Source organism: Camelus bactrianus, chromosome 18, assembly GCF_048773025.1.
Source record: "Camelus bactrianus isolate YW-2024 breed Bactrian camel chromosome 18, ASM4877302v1, whole genome shotgun sequence".
NCBI classification, from domain to species: domain Eukaryota; kingdom Metazoa; phylum Chordata; class Mammalia; order Artiodactyla; family Camelidae; genus Camelus; species Camelus bactrianus.
This window is the reverse complement of record NC_133556.1, coordinates 25024072-25043170: the sequence shown is the minus strand read 5'-3', so window position 1 is coordinate 25043170 and position 19099 is coordinate 25024072. Positions and strand designations below refer to the sequence as shown.

The 19099-nt window shown below is 43.3% G+C and overlaps 1 protein-coding gene across 2 annotated transcripts; it reads left to right on the top strand.

Annotated features, from left to right (window-relative positions):
* Positions 1-194: 194 nt before the first annotated feature.
* Positions 195-18295, top strand: CGAS (cyclic GMP-AMP synthase). Of its 2 annotated transcripts, none has more exons than XM_074346342.1 (5): positions 195-939; positions 2729-2948; positions 6814-7056; positions 14840-14942; positions 17114-18295. In XM_074346342.1, exons 1-5 carry the CDS (start codon positions 346-348, stop codon positions 17463-17465), a joined length of 1512 nt encoding a protein of 503 aa, XP_074202443.1. In that variant the 5' UTR covers positions 195-345; the 3' UTR covers positions 17466-18295. The 2 variants fall into 2 exon arrangements, with proteins under 2 accessions (XP_074202443.1, XP_010948236.3); XM_010949934.3 differs by having other exon boundaries at positions 6811-7056.
* Positions 18296-19099: the final 804 nt, after the last annotated feature.

Below are 19099 nucleotides of genomic sequence, written 5' to 3'. Positions count from 1 at the left end.
ACGAGAAGGTCTGTAGTTTTCAAGATTTTTGTAGGCGACGCTCAGCAAACGCATGGGTTGTCATGTGCTTGCCCGGGTTGGTTTTGAGCGGTTCCCACGCCAGCTGCCGGGTTCACCTGGAGGGAGGGGAAATCGGCGGCTCCCGGGGCCCTGGGGCGCCGTCCCTCCACGGAGGGGGCGTGGCCCCAGACGGCCCCGCCCAGGCCCTTCCGGGCGGGTGCCCGGCCGCATTAGCGTGGTTCCCGCCGGATTCTTAGGTTTCATTTCTCAGCACGACTGTGGCTGCATCTTCCCGCGGCCGTTTCCCGAAGCCGGGTCTCCCTCCGGGGGCAGTGAGCGCCATCCATGGCCCCGCCGCGCGAGAAGGCGACAAGGACAGCTTCGGTGGCGGGAGCCGTCGTCCCCATGGTCTCGGCGCGGAGCGCGCAGGGCGTCCCGATTGAGTCCAGCGGGCCCCCCGAGGCCACCCGGGCCCCCGCGCGGAGGAGCGGCCGCCCCGGGGAGAAGCCACGGGGACGCGCGCCACCTTCTCGCGCCGAGGACCAGGCGGAGGGCGCTGCGGCTCCGACCAGAGAGGGAGAACCCCCCGCAGCCCCGGGGCCGCCCCTTCCCAGCTCCGGATCTCACCGCCAGGGGAGTGTGCGCGCCACCCGGGAGCGCAGACCGCTGCCCTCGCCCGTCGAGGTCCCCGGTCCCACCGAGAGCCGCGGCCCGCTGGTCCCGAACCCCGGTCGCGGGCTGAGGGAGGCGGCGCCCGGCGCCTGGAAGCTCCGGGCCGTGCTGGAGCAGCTGAGGCTGAGCCGCCGGGAGATCTCGGCGGCGGTGGAGGTGGTGAACCGGGTGGTGGACCACCTGCTGCGGAAACTGCAGCAGGGATGCGAGTCCGAGTTCAGGGGCGTGGGGCTGCTGCGCACCGGGAGCTACTACGAGCGCGTGAAGGTGAGCCGCCTGGGCCCGCGCCTCCCGCACCCCCCGTACTCCCCTTTCGGAGTAACGCGAGCGCTTGCGCTTCTGGGGCTGGTGATGTAGTTCTAGTTAAAACGCGGTTTAATTAGAACTGTGTAGAATGAAAAAGAACAAACTACCCATAGACAAGACGATGTGGATGAACCTCACAGACACTGTTAGATGAAGTGAGATGTGAAGAGGATATCCTGTATGATTCAGTCTGTGTGATGTTCCCAAACAGGCAGACCTCACGTGTGGTGTTAGAGGTCAGCACAGCGGCTGCCTGGGTGGAGTGGGGACGATGCTGGGATGGGAATGGGGCAATTTCGAATGCCCGCAAAGCTCACTGTTCTCGCCAGGATTCAGCCACTTTTCTTTCCTTCTTCTTAAATTTATTTCTTTATTTTGGGGGGGAAGTAATTAGGTTTTTATATATTTATTTTTAATGAAGGTCCTGGGGATTGAACCCAGGATCTCGTGCATGCTAGGCATGCACTCTACGCCTGAGCTATACCCTCCCCTCTCAGCCACTTTTCTTAAATAAATCTTTGCACTGTTTCAAGCCTTTGGTTAATTTACAGAGATAGAGATCTGAAAAAGTTGAATTTGACTATTTCTACCCGTGTTGTTGTTGCTTTTATGGGAGAGTGGATTTTCAGAGACCTCTGTCTGAGGACTTCCTTCCCACTGACTTCACTCCAAGTGTTTGTTTCACCTTCTCAGCGTATCCCAGTCAGCTTGCGCTGCCACAACGAAATAGCACAGACTGAGCAGCTTAAAGAACATAAATTGATTTTTCTGGCCATAAGGCCAAAAGGCCATGATCAGGGTGCCAGAATGGTTAGGTTGTAGTGAGGACTCTGGTCCTGGTTTGCAGACAAGCACCTTCTCCCCGTGTCCTCACTGTGTTCTCCATACGTGTGTGCAGAGAGAACTTTGGTATCTCTTGTAAGTCCACCAGTCCTATCCGATAGGACCCCACCCTCCTGATCTCATTTAACCTTCATTACCTCCTAAAAGCCCTGTCTCTAACTTCAGTCGCATTGGGAGTTAGGGCTTCAATATGTGAATTTGGGGGGCAGGGCACTGTTAAGTACATAGCACAGTAGGTCTCAATTTGGACTGGCCACAGTCACATGGTCAAGTAGACATGGGGCTACCAGGCACTGTGTTGAACACTACAGTCCAATAGCTGTGCCTGAAAAGTACCCCTAGCTCATGAAAGACGTGCACTTTTAATAAAGAAAAAATAATCATTTATTATAATTGCTTTGATTATTATTGTGATGTTGTAGATTTCTTTGAAGCTTGTAAAATGCTCTGGTTCAGAAACACTAATGTAGTATGTGACTTCGAGCTCACACTCACTTGGCTAACTGGTGACTCTAACAAGAAGGCCCTCACTCAAGTAGCGAGGAGGTGACTACACACATTTTTGAGGCCACTGTGACAGGAGGGTGGCTCAGTGTGCAGCTTGTGATGTAAAAGGTAGCACCTTAAAGATCTTTAATTTTATTAAACTTTAAACTCAGAAAAAAAAAACTGGTACATGATATTATTTTAAATTGCTTTAAATTATAAATACATACTTGTGGCTTAAGAAAATGAGTATAAAACCTATAAAATAAAACCAATAATATTCTCCCAGCTCCACTAATCCCATTCCCAGAGAGTGTAAATATTGGGATACAGGATCTAAGTAGAAATTTCAAGAAAAAAATTGTAGCTGCTTGGAAAATATTCACAAGCAAACATTTCAGTGCTGTTTTCACTTTCTTAGGTTTCTGCTCCTAATGAATTTGATGTTATGTTCAAACTGGAGGTCCCCAGAATTGAGCTACAAGAATATGCCAACAGTGGTACTCATTACTTTGTGAAGTTCAAAAGAAATCCCAAAGGAGATCCTCTGAATCAGTTTTTAGAAGGGGAAATATTATCAGCTTCTAAGATGCTGTCCAAGTTCAGGGCAGTCATTAAGGAAGAAATTAAAAATATTGAAGGTAAGATTTCTGAATTTTGATTCTTCTTTTTAAATGAGTGATGTTTTTCTATTTTTAAATTTTGGGGGGGGTAATTAGCTTTTCCTTCTTCCTTCCTCCCTCCCTCCCTCCCTCCCTCCCTCCCTTCCTTCCTTCCTTCCTTCCTTCCTTCCTTCCTTCCTTCTTTCCTTCCTTCCTTCCTTCCTTCCTTCTTGATGGAGGTACCGGGGATTGAGCCCAGGACATTGTGTATGCTAGACAGGCAGTCTACCCCTGAGCTGCACTCTGACACTGAGGTACACCCTCCCCCCTGAACTGTGACTCTTAAAAGTTCTGATCATACCTACTGATTGCCAGTGCACACTCCTTCCCTGCTCTTTCTTGATCTCCCTGCAGCAGATTGTTGACTTCCACCCGCTAGAAACAAGTCCTTGTTCTTGGTGTTAGTGAGCCACAGTCCCTTGGTATTCTTCCTAAGTGTTGATTGGCTCTATGTTGGTCTCCACCGAATATTCACTGACTTGCCTGCCCTGCGGGATGTAAGTGGTTGATAAAATCGGTGGCATCCCCTCTGGAAGTCTGAAGCTTGTAAACACGCATCGCAGTGCCTGCTGTGAGGGCATGGACTGGGAGGGGTGGGAGCCAGTGGGGTGGGGTCGGATTGAGGGGCAGACTCAGGTCCCAGGCAGAAAAGAGCTGGACAGGCTCAAGGAGCAAAAAGAGGTCCTGTGGACAAGGAGGGAGAGGGACATGAGATGAAGAGATGGCCAGGGCCAAACTGTGCAAGGACTTGTACGTCCTGGAAGGGAGTTCAGCTTTTGTTTTGAGAAGCCAGGTTTGAATGAGAGAATGATGAGTGGCTTCGTATTTTAAAAAGTTACTCTGACTTCTGTGGATATTGGAAAGGCAAGTATGACAACAGTTCAGGTGAAGGATGGTGGCGGCTTCAGTGGGGGTGCGGTAAGGGCCTGGGGGACATATCCATCTGTGTGCCAGGGGTGAGAGGGTGGAGTCAAAGAAGGCTCCCAGTTTCCTAGATTGAGACCCGTGTGCATTGACTGTGCCCTTTTCTCCGATAGGAAGGGCTGATGACCATATTTTGAGACATGAATTGAGAGGCCGGCTCTGGATATGCTGAGTTAGACATTCTTGTGATGCGTGAATGTATCAAGTACATAGTCGGATGTGGGTTTGGAGTTCAGAGATGCGGGTGGGCTGCCCGTAAACATAACACATGGCATTGACAGTGGATGAGACCACGTAGGTAGAGAGTATAGATTGCTTTTTCATTAATTTCATCAATAGTCATCAGTCATCTGATGTGCCACGTGCGCTCGGTGTTTGGGATCTGTTAATGAACAAATAGATGAAGTCCTTCACCCTTCCGTAGTTGATAATCACGTAAGGGCAGACGTGTGATGAGTAACAAGTGGAAAACATAATTATCTTGTAGAGTAGAAAGTAGAAAGTCCAGGGGTGAAAGAGTATAGCAAAGTCAGGGGGATCAGGGGTACCAGACATGGTACTGGTGGGGGAGATGGCAGTGTTAAGTAGAGTGGACCTCATTAGAGGCTGGGGAGGAGGGAAGGAAACCGCTAGTCTTGCCAGGAGTGGTCAGTGTCTGCAGGGGTGCTGACACCCAGAATGCTTTGGTCCTTGGTTTGTTTTGTGGGGAGTGGGGTGAGTAGCTATGACTTAGCAGTTTCAGTGGGTCATGAGCACGAGAAGGGGAGGAGGGCGCAGGGATGCGGTGGAGACAGAATGTGTGGGCAACTGTTTGGAAAGTGCTGGCTGTGAGGAAGTAGGAAGATGGGTGAGTGTGGGGAGGTTGCAAGTGCAGGGTTGCGGGAGGGGAATCTGAGAATGAGAGATCCTGGAATGACCCAGGGGGGAAGGGAGGCTGCTGACACGGGGAGGGAGCACATGGAGGGGTGGGTGCTTGACAAGGCAGAGGGAAGGGACCTGGAGACCATGGGCAGGGGTGGCCTTCGGAAGGGGGACAGGCACTTCCCGGGTGGTAGCAGGATGAGAGGAGAAGATAGTGGATGAAAGGTGGGTGAGTTTGTAGATTCAGTAATAAGATTTTTTTTCTTCTAGAGGAGGCACTGGGGCTTGAACCCAGGACCTCACGCATGCTAAGCATGCACTCTGCCGCTGAGCTATACCCTCCCAACTCTGCTATAAGACATGAGGGCACGCTTGGATTTTCTCCTTGGCGCTGTGGTCCTGCCACTGTGGCCCCGTCCTGAAGTCTTGTCCAGTAGGGGCTTTGACTCCAGCTTGTATACCCCAAAACCCAAAGCCAGGGTCTCTTCCCTAGAGGCCTTCCCAGAGTTTCTGACCTGCCCAGCAGTTTAAGTCCACCTGGGTGTCCCGCAGTCACCGAGAGATCAGGGCGTCTGAAATGAAGTTCATCTCGGCCGCCTTTCTTTGTCCTGCTCACTCTGAATTGCAGAACAGAATCAGCATCGACCACTTCTCAGGTCAGGACTCCTGCCTTCTTATCTCCCAGATTCAGCCCATCTCCCAGCTGTTACCTTGACCCTCTGATTTCTTTCACTTCTCTACCTGTGCCTCTTTCTTTTGTGTTTTTTTAAATTGAAGTCTAGTCAGTTACAATGCTGTGTCAATTTCTGGTGTACAGCATAATGGTTGCAGTCATACCGACACATGCGTATATTCCTTTTCATATTCTTTTTCATTATAAGTTACTGTTTTGGGGTTTTTTGGGAGGGGGAGATAATTAGATTTATTTATTCATTAATTTTTTTCTTTTAATGGAGGTACTGGGGCTTGAACCTAGGACCTCATGCATGCTAAGCATGCACTCTACCATTGAGCTATACCCTCCCCCACCATATGTGCCTTTTTAAAAGAAATAGAAACTACATATCTGGGGTATACAGCATGATGACTTGATATACATAAACACAGTGAAATGATTACCATGGTCAAGCTGATTGACACACCTCCTCACATAGTTACCTTTTGGTGTGTGTGGTGAGGGCACCTGAAACCCATCCTCTTGGCACATTTCCCGAATTCAGTACAGTAGCATTAACAGCAGTCGTCATACTGTACCTTAGATCTCTAGACCTTCTCGGCCCGCTTAACTGTAACTCTGGTCTCTCTGATGACCCTCTCCCCACTTCCCCCACCTCTCTGCCCCCGTAACCACCCTCTACACTTGCTCCTATGGATTCAACTTTTTTAGATTTGACGTATAAGTGACAGCATTTGCCTTTCTGTGTCTGGCTTATTTCACTTGACATCACATCCTCCAGGTCCATACACATCACAAGTGGCAGGTTTCGTTCCTTGTGAAAGCGAACAGTATCCCTCATCTGTGAATGCCACGGCCTCTTTGCCTGTTCATCCTCCGTGGGCACGAGGTTGTCTCCATGTCTTGGCTGTTGTAACAAGGCTGCAGTGCCCGTGGGCTGTTCACCGTGTCTTGATGCTCATTGCCTCCGGGTTGGGGTCGCTCTGGCCTTCCCTGCTGCTCATCCAAACTGCCGTCCATACATTTAAGTGAAAATTTAATCACAGCCCTCCCATTCCCCAGCGTCTGAGACTCCTCATTTTAGATATAAGACAGAATCTTTCTTTTTTTTAAATTTTATCTTGTTGTTGTTGTTGTGGGGGAGGTAATTTGGTTTTTTAAAAAAATCTATTTATTTTTAATGGAGGCACCAGGGATTGAACCCAGAACCTCGGCACATCAAGTGTGCTCTTTGCCACTGAGCTATAGCCCCCACCACCCGTAGAATTAATTTTCACCTTACACTTAAGCACTATGTGTATCTCCAAGTATACTTATGTTCCCTCTATTTTCAGAGAAAAATGGGTTGATCAGCCCTTTCTTCTCTTTTCTGTGTTGAAGCAGACACAGATGTCATTGTGGAGAGGAAGAAAAAAGGGAGCCCAGCTGTGACACTTCTGATGAGAAAACCTATGGAAATATCTGTGGATATAACCCTGGCTCTGGAGTCCAAAGGCAGCTGGCCCGCCAGCACCCTCAACGGCCTGCCCATCAATAGGTGGCTTGGAGTAAAAGTCAGGAACGATATGAGACGAAGGCCTTTTTACCTGGTCCCCAAGCATGCCAGGGAAGGAAGTGGGTTTCAAGGTATCTGGAATGTGGTGGTTAATGTTAAGACATAGATTCAAGTGATGGGGGTATTGATAAACATAAAGGTTGCTCCTGGAATTATAGAATTGGTAATTTAAAAGCATTAGATACAAGAAACTGTCAGCTATGTCGATTGAGTACTCTGATTTTAATGTTGATACGGAACAAAGACAACTTTTTTTTTAGGCTTTTATCTTGAACACAGTGTCTGGACTTGAAAAAAGATATTGCGTATCCCAACGGTCAGTGCTTTTCCAGGGAGTGATGCTCAGGGGTAAATATGATTTGAACCTAATGCATGTTTAGAGAGTGTCTAAAACTCAGACCAGGCAGCTCCATCTCCTCTGACCCTGAATATAGTCCTAAAGTAAACTGCTGAGGAAACTGGGTCCCAGAGATGACAGGTGAGGAGTTTTTGAAGTGTGTCCATGTTCTGCTGGAGATCACAGAAGCCCGACTGACTGACGTGACAGCTGTTGATTGAGCAGAAGTTCTTTTTGAAAGGGATATCTTGAAGATTATGACTCAGACATTGGAGGAACTAAGGTGACGGGCAGTGGAAGGAATCGGAACGTGTGAAATGCTTCGAAAATTTATTGGCCGAAATAATTTTGCCCGTGCTGCACAATTAAAAAAAAAGCAAACCCCTTACACTTTTTGTAGGAAAAGCCAGCATGTATTTTTGCCTCGAAGTTTCTCCGGCGTTCTCCGTGGAGGGAACGGTAACACCAGGTACAGCTGGGACGTCCTCACACACGCAGCCGTGGGCGCGTGCAGGGCTGCTCACCTGGGGAAATCCTCCTGCCCTCCGTCTGTCTTGGGCGTGTGCCTCTTGCTCTGCTTTCTCTTCCTTTTGCTGTTGCACTTCAGCTAACTGACGGTATAATCTGTAAGAAACGTGTGTGGAATTAAAGACAAACACTTAAGAAAGAAGACATCCATATGAAAGAGTTGTTACTGTTACACGTGTGGGCAGGGAGAGGGCCACTGTGCTGTTGGCATTTGAAGGGAGGTAAAATTGGAAAGGGCATGCCTGTACCAGTAGCACCAAATACTCAGCTCTGAAACATCTGCCAGCCCAGCCCGCATTTGAAGGTTGGTTTTGTTTGTAATAGAGAAAAGGCAGTACCAGCCTTGGAGCCAGACTGCCCTGCATCCGAGTCCTGAGGCCTCTCGCCTCACGAGTTGTGTGATCTTGGGCTAGTTTTCAGTTTTGTTTCATAAATGTATAAAGCATTCCCATGGTTCCAAAGTCAAAGCTGCAGAAGAAAGTAGTCTTAGAGAAACATAACGTCCCTTGATCTTCCCTCCACACCCTTCTCTCCTCCCCTGCTCGGAAACCCTTTCATTGTTTTCGCTTCACTTTTCATTTTTTAAAAATACAAGGAAACACACACACATATATATGCAACCCCCCTTTTTAAGATAAAAAGGTGCATACACCTTTCTGTTTTCACTTACTAAGTGATCTCAGATACCACCGCATGGCTCTCTATAGACAGCAACCACTCCTTTCCACAGTCTATTTTTACAGCTGGTCAAGGAGTAGTGAATTCACGTCTAATGTTGCCAGATATTGCTGAAATCCCCTCCGTATGGGACTCAGCAGCTTGCATTCCCACAGCGATGTATGGGGGTAACGATTTTACACTCAGCTTTATCAACAGAACTTGTTAAACTTTGGAAATTTTGCCAGTAATCCAAAAAGTGAGAAGTGATAACTCCATGCAGTTGTTTAAAATAAACTTTTACTTTTAGAATAGCTTTAGATTTACAGAAAAATTATAGAGTGTAGAGAGTCCCTATATAGGAAATAGGTGTGGGGTATTTCTCTGTTCTTAGCATCTTACGTTAATGTGACACACTTGTCCCAATTAGCGAACCAGTATTGATGCAGTCTTATTAACTGAAGTCCACAGTTTATTCAGATTTCCTTAGTTTTTACCTGATGTCTCTTTTCTGTTCCAAGAGCCCACCCAGGACACCACATTGCATTTGGTCATCCGGTCCCCTTAGTCTCCTCTGGACCGTGACAGTTTCTCAGTCTTTCCTTGTTTTTGATGACCTTGACAGTGTAGAGCAGTACCAGTCAGCTGTTTTGTAGAATTTGCCTCACTGGGCATGTATCTGGTGGTTTTTTTGTGATTAGGCTGGAGATTTGGGTGTGGGGAGGAAGGCGCAGAGGTGAAGTGCCCTCTTATCCCATCCCATCCCATCCCATCCCATCACACATTCCCATCTCATCTCATCCCATCCCATCTCATCCTGTCCCACATCCATCCCATCCCATCCCATGACATCCCGTCCCATCCCCTCCCACATCTCATCATATCCCATCCCATCCCATGACATCGCATCCTTTTATGTGCAGTGACCCTGACTTAGCACTGCCGCTGATGCCCTTGACCCCTGGCTGAGGGTGTGTTTGTTGGGGTTCTCTGCTGTTCAGCTACTCTTCTCTCCCTTTTCATCCTGTGCTGTTTGGAAGGAAGTTGCTATCCACAGCTCGCACCTAAGGAGAGCAGAGTGTTTACACAGATTATGTGGAATCCTCCTGTGGGGGAGGTTGATCTTTCCCCCCTTTTGTTAATTTACTTAAACCCTATCAGTGTGGACTCACAGATACTCGTCTCATATTTTGGGCTATAATCCAGTATAGCTTTCATTTTCTTGCTTAAATTATTCTGACTTTGGCCTCTGGGATCTTTCAGGTGGTTTCTGCGTCCTTTGGACATACCTCCCGTAATTGTGGAGTGTTTTTCTTTCTTGTTTTCAACACTAACTCACTTTCTGGCTCTGCAGGATGCTCCTGGCTCATCTGGTCTAGTTCCTGCTTCCGTCCTAGAACCAGCCATGTCTGCCAGGAGCCCTGGATCCTTTTACTGGAGAGTGTACTAGGAACTAAGCTCGGGGCGCTCTGTGTGCTCTGCCACTAGGGGGTCATCTGGGAGGAGCAAGGAAGCCTGTGTATGTATACTAACCCCAGCGTGTGCACGAATCTGTAGATAGTTCTGTACGTCAGGACCTGTATCTGTAGTCAGAGAAACGTGACTTGTACTGACATCTCTCCCACAGCCTGTGATCACACGCGTCGTTCATACCTTCCATCCTCACCATCTGCAACCTCTCATTCCAGCAATGGGAAACTTGCTCCTACCTCTGCCGCCCACCCACCCACGCCCTTGTCCCCCGTTCAGGTCCAGGCCAAGTGCACGGACATCTCGGAATTGTACACACAGGCCCCATGTGTGCGGGGTGCATGCTCCATTCCTTTTGCCTTCAGCTTACAGACCCCATTTCTAAAGGAACTCGTGTCGGCACCTTTTTGCCCTCACCGTCTTCAGGGAGGTTGTGTCACACATTAGTAATACAGTTAGAGCCCCTTTTCACAGTCTGACTTACTTCCCAAGACACTTGACTTTCTAAATGATTTTTTTTTCTTTTTTTAAGTATAATTTGATTTACAATGTTGTATTAGTTTCTGGTGTATACCATAGTGATTCAGTTATACATATATATGTATATATGCATATTTTTCATATTCTTTTTCATTATAAGTTACTACAAAATACTGGATATAGTTCCTTGTGCTATACAGAAGAAACTTGTTTATTTTATATATAGTAGTTAGTTTTTGCAAATCTCAAACTCCCAGTTTATCCCTTTCCACCCCCTTTCCCGCTTGGTAACCGTAAGTTTGGTCTCCATGTCTATGAGTCCTTTACTGTTTTATAAATAAGTTCATTGCTGTCTTTTTTTTTTTAGATTCCACATGTAAGTGATATCATACGGTTTTTTCCTTTCTCTGGCTTACTTCACATAGTATGATAATCTCCAGGTCAATCCATGTTGCTGCAAATGGCATTATTTCATTCTTTTTTATAGCTGTGCAGCATTCCATTGTGTAAATATTCCACAACTTCTTTATCCAGTCATCTTTGATGGACATTTAGGTTGCTTCCATGTCTTGGCTATTGTAAATAGTGCTGCTGTGAACACTGAGGTGCATATATCTTTTCAAATTAGAGTTCCCTCTGGATATATGCCCAGGAGTGGGATTGCTGGATCATAACTAACTCTGTTTTTAGTGTTCTTTTGAAGAAATCTTTGTACTTTTCTCTATCGTGGCTGCAGTAATTTGCATTCCCACCAACAGTGTGGGAGGGTTTCCTTTACTCCACACCCTCTCCAGCATTTATCGTCTGTGGACTTTTTAATGGTGGCCATTCTGACTGGTGTGAGGTGATACCTCATCGTGGTTTTGATTTGCATTTCTCAAATAATTAGCAATACTGAGCATCTTTTCATGGGTCTGTTGGCCATCTGTATATCTTCTTTGGAGAAATGTCTATTTAGGTCTTCTCATTTTTGATTGAGTTGTTTGGGGTCTTTTTGATACTGAACTGTGTGAGCTGCTTATATATTTTAGAAATTAATCTCTTGTCGGTCTCATTGTTTGCAAATATTTTGTCCCAGTCCATAGGTTGTCTTTTTGTTTATGGTTTCCTTTGCTGTGCAAAAGCTTTTAAGTTGAATTAGATCCCATTTGTTAATTTTTGTTTTTATTTCCATTACTCTGGGAGACAGACCCCAAAGAATATTGCTGTGATTTAAGTCAAAGAGTGTTTGTTCTGCCTATGTTTTCCTCTAGGAGTTATATAGTGCTTGGTCTTACATTTAGGTCTTTAATCCATTTTGAGTTTATTTTTGTATGGAGTGTTAGAGAATGTTCTAATTTCAGTCTTCTACAGGTAGCTGTCCAGGTTTCCCAGCACCATTTATTGAAGAGACTGTATTTTCTCCATTGTATATTCTTGCCTCCTTTATTGTAGAGTAATTGACTGTAAGTGCATGGGTTTATTTCTGGACTTTCTGTCCTGTTCCATTGATCTATGTGTCTTGTTTCTGTGCCAGTACCATACTGTTTTCCTTACTGTAGCTTTGTAGTATAGTCTGAAGTCAGGGAGTGTGACTCCTCTAGCTCCATTCTTCTTTCTCAATATTGTTTTGACTATTCAGGGTCTTTTGTGTTTCCATACAAGTTTTAAAGTTTTTTGTCCCAGTTCTGTGAAAAATGCCGCTGATAATTTATAGGGATTGCACTGAATCTGTAGATTCCCTTCGTTAGTGTGGCCATTTTAACAATACTGATTCCTTCAATCCAAGTACACGGTGTTGTATTCAGTTTCTTTCATCAGTGTCTTATAGTTTTCAGGGTACAGGTCCTTTGCCTCCTTAGGTAGGCTTATTCCTAGGTATTTTATTCTTTTTGATGGACAGATGGTAGATGGAATTGCTTACTTAATTTCTCTTTCTGATAGAGTTGTTAGTGTATAGAAATGCCACAGATTTCTGTATGTTAATTTTGCATCCTGCAGCTTTACTGAAATTCATTGATGAGCTCTAGTAGTTTTCTGGTTGCTTCTTTAGGGTTTTATATGTAGAGTATCATGTCATCTGCAAACAGGGGCAGTTTTACTTCTTCTTTTCCAGTTTGGGCTCCTTTCATTTCGTTTTCGTCTGATTGCTGTGGGTAGGGCTTCCAAAACTATGTTGAATCCAACTGGTGAGAGTGGGCATTCTTGTCTTGCTCCTGATCTCAGAAGAAATGCTTTAAGCTTTTCACCATTGAGTATGATGTTTGCTGTGGGTTTGTCATATCTGGCCTTTATTATGTTGAGATATGTTGCGTCTATGCCCACTTTCTGGAGAGTTTTTTTTTAAATCATAAATGGATGTTGAATTTTATCGAAAGCTTTTTCTGCATCTATGGAGATGATCATATGGTTTTCATTCTTCAGTTTGTTAATGTGCTGTGTCACATTGATTTGTGGATACTGAAAACTAAACGATTTTTTAAAAGTTTGTGTACATTAAGGTTCACTCTTTGTGTTTGTGTGTGTTTTCTTACTGTAGTATAGTCAGCTTATAGTGTCGTGTCACTTTCTGGCATAAAGCATAAAGGTTCACTCTTTGTGCCATGAAGTTCTGCTGGTTTTGATAAATGCAGTGTATCATGTATCTACCATTGCATAAAAGTTTCACTTCCCTAAGATGTCTCCCGTGCTTCACGTATTCAGCCCTCTTCCTCCCAAACTCTGGTCACCACTGAACTGTTCACCACCTCTAGTACAGCCTGCCTTTTCCAGGGTGGTGTGAACGCTGGATGTAAGTGGATGTATGCAGCGGCCGTGAGCACACCTAGCGTGGGGTCCCACTTCCATATGTCGATTGTTGTACGTGGTGTAACTGTACTTCACTCTTTATTCTGTCCCTTAAAGATCTTTCTCTGTCCTTGCTCTCTACCGCGTTGTCATATGGGATGTGGCTTTGTAAGTCTTGATATCTGGTCTCCCACTTTGTCCCTCGTCACAAGCGTTTTGGATATTCTTGACCCTTTGCTGTTTTCATAAAGATGTTGGGATCACCTCATCAAGTTCCACAAAAACATTTTTTTCAGAGTTTTGATTGAGAGTGCATTGAATCTGCAGGTGAATTTGGGGAGATCTGCTATATTTACAATAAGGAGTTTCTAATCCACGTACAGCTGCATGTCGTCATTTACTTAGATTTTCTCTAATACTTCTCAGTGAAGCTTTAGAGTTTCTCCACAGAAGTTCTGTGTATCTTTTGTTAGATTTACTCATAGGCAATTGTAACTTTTTATTATGAAAAATTTTAAACCGATAGAAAAGTAGACTGAGGATTATATTGAACTCAAACACACCTGTCACCAGCTTCTTTTGTATTTTTTACATACACAGTTATATCATCGATTAATAGTAATAGCTTTGTTTTTCTCTTCCCTGTGCTGTAACCCCATTTTCCTTCTGTGCGTGTTCAGAGAGCCAGTGTGTGTTGAACACATAGCAGAAGCCTGCCTTCCTGATTTCAAAGGAGAAACTTTAGTGTCTTACTGTAGATTATCGTGTTGCTGTGTTTTTTGTTTTTTTAGTACAGTCAACTACAATGTGTCAATTTCTGGTGGACAGCACAATGTCTCAGTCATGCATATACATACATATATTCATTTTCATAATCTGCTTTTCATCAGATCAAGTTTCCACCCAGATTTAAATCACTGAATTTTTTTTTAAATGATGAATGAATGTTAAATTTTCTTTCTTTATTGAAGTACAGTCAATTACAATGTGTCAACTTCTGGCGCACAGCACAATGTCCCAGTTATGCATGTACATACATACATTCGTTTTCATATTTTTCCCGTGAAAAGTTACTACAAGATATTGAACATAGTTCCCTGTGCTATATTGAAGAAACCTTTTTTTTAAATCTGTTTTTGTATATAGTGGCTAACATTTGTAAATCTCAAACTCCCAGATTTATCCCTTCCTACCCTCTTTCCCTGGTAACCATAAGATTGTTTACCATGTCTGCGAGTCTGTTTCTGTTTTGTAGATAAGTTCATAGTGTCTTTTTTTTTTAGATTCCACATATGAGTGATATCACATGGTATTTTTCTTTCTCTGACTGACTGCACTTAATATGATAACCTCTAGGTCCATCCGTGTTGCAGCTGATGGCACATGGCTTTGACTTCTCCCCCCTGTTTTTTCCTATCTTGGCCCATTGTTTGCTTATTCAGATTACTTGTTTTAGTAGGTAATCACATTATTTATCTGTTCACCTCTTTTGGCCTGTCTCCCCCTGGCAATTTTTCAGAATGCCATTTAAATGAAGGAAATCAATGAAATATTGTGTTGTTTGTATACAGATGTGTTTGGTAAAGTGCTTTTCTATTTTTCTTTTGGAAATTAAGAAGAGACGTGGAGGTTGTCCTTCTCGCACGTTGAAAAGGACCTTTTGAAAAACCATGGGCAAGCTAAAACATGCTGTGAAACTGATGGAGTGAAATGTTGCAGGTAACTGCCTTGTTTTATTACAGGACAGAGCATCAGCGGAACGTTTAATTCTTTGTTGACCCCATAGCTCAGACCTGAAGATGATCGTGGCTGGGTTGACCTGGAGTACTAGAGCGTGAGCGTGGAGCAAGGACGCCAGGTCCCAGGGTCCAAGGAAAGAGTGCTGGTGCAAGGCACGGCAGGGGCACAGTCCTGAGCCTGACTATGGGTGTACCGAGAAGGACAGAGTCAGGGTGTGAACACCAGGCAGGACTAGCCCTGACAGCTGGATTTGTCCTAGTGTTCTGGCTGCCTCAGGGTAATGAGTATTGATGCCGCATAGCGGGAGGAGGTCAGAGGACCACTCTTACTGGATGTGGGTACTCGCTTTGAGACGGTTTGTCTGCATTCAAGGCCGGGGACTGACCACCCAAATCTGAAACCACACTAAGAGATAGGTAATTAACTTTCCTTGGTACTTCGTTGATTGCCGCTTGGAGGTGGTAGCGGGGGTTGAACTGGGGACCTCTTGATTGCTGAGCGTGTGGTCTGCCGCTTGAGCTGTACCCTTCTGCCAAAAAGAAACTGCTCTTGAAAAGGAATCATCTGTGGTTCTAAAGTTGTCCAGAGTAAGGGCCACAAAAATTAAAAGGTTGAAACAAGAACGTCCAGTGTGCAGGCCCAGGAGGTTCTTTGTTTTGCGGGGTGGGGGATAATTGGGCATTTATTTATTTATTTATTTAAATGGGCGCACTGGGGATTGAACCCAAGACCTCCCACGTGCTAAGCGTGCTCTGTACCACTGAGCTATACCCTCCCCCCAGGAGGTTCTTGAGGCTTCATCTAAGGCTTTGAAGTAAGCATATTAAGAAACATATATTGCTGATAAGGCTCAATAACTACATAAACATTAAATTTTGTCAACTACAAATAACTGGATAATTAATGTAAATATTGCAGCCTAGTAAAGCAAAACCATTTTATAAAAATTAAAACATGATTTTTCCAGGTACTACATAACTGGATGACTACTATAAATGTCTGCCCAGTTTCATGTATTGAATTAATCCTGATAGAGTGAAATATTTAAGGTAGGAATGGAGGAGAAAGAAGGAAAAAATGTATTTTTGAAACTTTTTTTTTAAGTTGAGGTGGTCAGTGGTCAGACTATTGAAAATAGTCAGTTTACAGTGTTGTGTCAATTTCTGGTCTACAGCATCATGTTTCAGTCATACATAGACACATACTCCTTTTCATATTCTTTATTATAGGTTACTACAAGATACTGAATATAGTTCCCTGTGCTATACAGAATAAACTTGTTGTTTATCTATTTTGTATTTCTATTTTTGAAGCTTCTTTTTTTTAAGCATTAAGCATTTATTCTTAAATGTGGGAGAAAATGAAAAGATTATCATAGTAGCATAGAAATGAAGCCATCTATTTGCAGCAATGTGGATGTCCCTGGAGAATGTCATTCTAAATGAAGTAAGCCAGAAAGAAAAAAAAAACCACATGAGATTGCTCATATGTGGAATGTAAAGAAAAATAAATTAAAAAAAATAAATGAACAAAAATACAAAACAGAAACAGACTCATAGACATAGAATACAAACTTGTGGTTGCCAGGGCGGGGAAGGGTGGTGGCGGGAAGGGACAGACTGGGAGTTCGAAATTTGTAGATACTGACGGGTATATATAGAAAAGATAAACAAGATTATACTGTATAGCACAGGGAAATATATGCAAGATCTTGTGGTAGCTTACGGTGAAAAAGAATGTGGCAATGAATATATGTTCATGAATAACTGAAAAATTGTGCTCTACACTGGAAATTGACACAACATTGTAAACTGACTATAATTCAATAAAACAAAATTAAAGAACAAAACACAGCCATCTAGCCACATGGTGCTCATAGGTGATACACTTTTTTTTTTATTGCAGTTATTTTTGAAACTTTTAAAGCATACATTTGAGAAAATCATTAGGTTTTAGAGTGACTTTATAATTATGTTATTTTTATATATCTTTATTGCTTATTACATCTTTTTTGTTTTCTGTATCGTATGTATTATCTGTACTTTTTATTATATCGTTACATGTTTTTCCTGTGAGGTGCCTAAAGCTCATTATAGAATGAAACAGGTTGTTAATAAGTAAAAATAAATGATACTCCTTTTTATTCAAAGGAAAGACTGTTTGAAGCTAATGAAATATCTTTTAGAACAACTGAAGAAAAAGTTTGGAAAGCGAAAGGAGCTGACTAAGTTCTGTTCTTACCACGTGAAAACCGCCTTCTTTCACGTCTGTACCCAGGACCCATGTGACAGTCAGTGGCTCTCTGGGGACCTGGAGCTCTGCTTTGATAAATGCGTGACATACTTTCTTCAGTGCCTCAGGACAGAACAGCTTCAGCACTATTTCATTCCCACAGTCAATCTGTTCGCTCCAGACCAAATTGACAAAGCAAGTAAAGAATTTCTATCAAAGCAAATTGAAGATCAAAGAAACAATGGATTTCCAGTTTTCGGTGCATTTTGAAATCATATTTTTTAGAAGAATCAAGAATCAGAGTGCCTTTACAGTAACTGAAGTGTTTGGAATGTGTCTCAGCAATGACTGATTAAAATGAACGTAAATCATTATTTATTCAGCTCTCGGTTTGTCTCGGTAAATGCTAATTAACGTAAAAGGGTAGATTATCCTAGGAAAGAGATTAGTCAAGGAATAAGACGCAGAAGGAGTGTTGAACCAGGAAAGCTTTACCAGTGGAGTGAGAAGGACAGAATTCCCATCACCCTGGTTAACTCCATCAGGCCCCTGCTGCACACTCCGCACGCGGCACTAATGCGTGGAAGCTGGCGAGAGCGTCTTAGGAAGGACCGCTGCCTCCTTACTGTTGGTTTTGTTCAGCGCACAAATACATTTGGAAGCCATGTCCTGTCCTTCTTAAGAAGAAAATGAAAAAAAAAAAAAAAACAAGTTCTGCAAGTCTCAGGAAATTCATAACCTTTTACAGGAAGACACAGGACACTTAACTACACGTGGCTAAATACAAAACAGAACTTATTTCATTTTTAGTACTACCTTCATGTGTATTTCTGAAAAGGCAATACGTACCCATGGTACAAAACTCAAAGGGGTGTGGCATGAAACGTCACCCTCTCTTCTTTGCGCTCAGGCAGGGTTCACCTAGAGGTAGCTGCTGTTAACTTTTTCCCTTTCATGTATTTTGCACATTTTCTTATCGGTTATTTTATTGTTTTCTCGTCATTTTATTTTATCATTTTCATATAACAACTTCTACTGTGTGGATTGTCTATATCTTTCTTTTTGTAAATTTTCTTAATTAAAGTATAGTCCGTTTACAACGTGTTGATTTCTGGTGGATAGCATAGTGATTCAATTATACATACTATATATATATTCCTTTTCATATTTTTCATTATAGGCTATTACAAGATACTGAATATAGTTCCCTGTGCTGTACAGAAGAAACTTGTTTCTCTATTTTATATTTCTATTTTTGAAGCTAGTAGGACCTTGTTTATCAATTTTATATATAGTAGTTAGTATCTGTTTATCCTAAACTCCAGATTTATCCCTCCAGCCCCTCTTCCCCGTGGTAACCTGAAATTTGTTTTCTATGTGAATCTGTCTGTTTCTGTTTTGTAAATAAGTTCATTTGTGTCATTTTTTAGATTCCACATACAAGTAATATATGGCATTTTTCTTTCTCTGTCTGACTGACTTCATATAGTGTGACAATCTCCAAGTCAATCCATGTTGCTGCAAATGGCATTATTTTATTCTTTTTATGGGTGAATAGTATTCCATTGTATAAATATACCATAACTTCTTGATCCAGTCATCCATTGATGGACATTTAGGCTACTTCCATGTCTTGGCTATTGTACATAGTGCTGCTATGAACACTGGGGCACATGGATCTTTTCGAATTATAGTTTTCTCTGGATATATGCCCAGGGGTGGGATTGCTGGATCATATGGTAAGTCTGACTTCAGTTTTTTTGTTTGTTTGTTTATACTATGAGGCTTTTAATAGGTAATGAAAATAAATAATATTAGAATATTGTGTATTCTGAAATATATACATATATGCATATATATATTTCTAAATCATCCACCTGATAATCTTTATATTCAGTTTCATA

Excerpts from the sequence above, each read along its gene's own strand:
- CGAS (XM_010949934.3), top strand. The coding sequence starts at position 346 with ATGGCCCCGCCGCGCGAGAAGGCGACAAGGACAGCTTCGGTGGCGGGA. Across the intron at positions 940-2,728 it reads GCTACTACGAGCGCGTGAAG|GTTTCTGCTCCTAATGAATT; the intron begins GTGAGCCGCCTG and ends TCACTTTCTTAG. Across the intron at positions 2,949-6,810 it reads AGAAATTAAAAATATTGAAG|CAGACACAGATGTCATTGTG; the intron begins GTAAGATTTCTG and ends TCTGTGTTGAAG.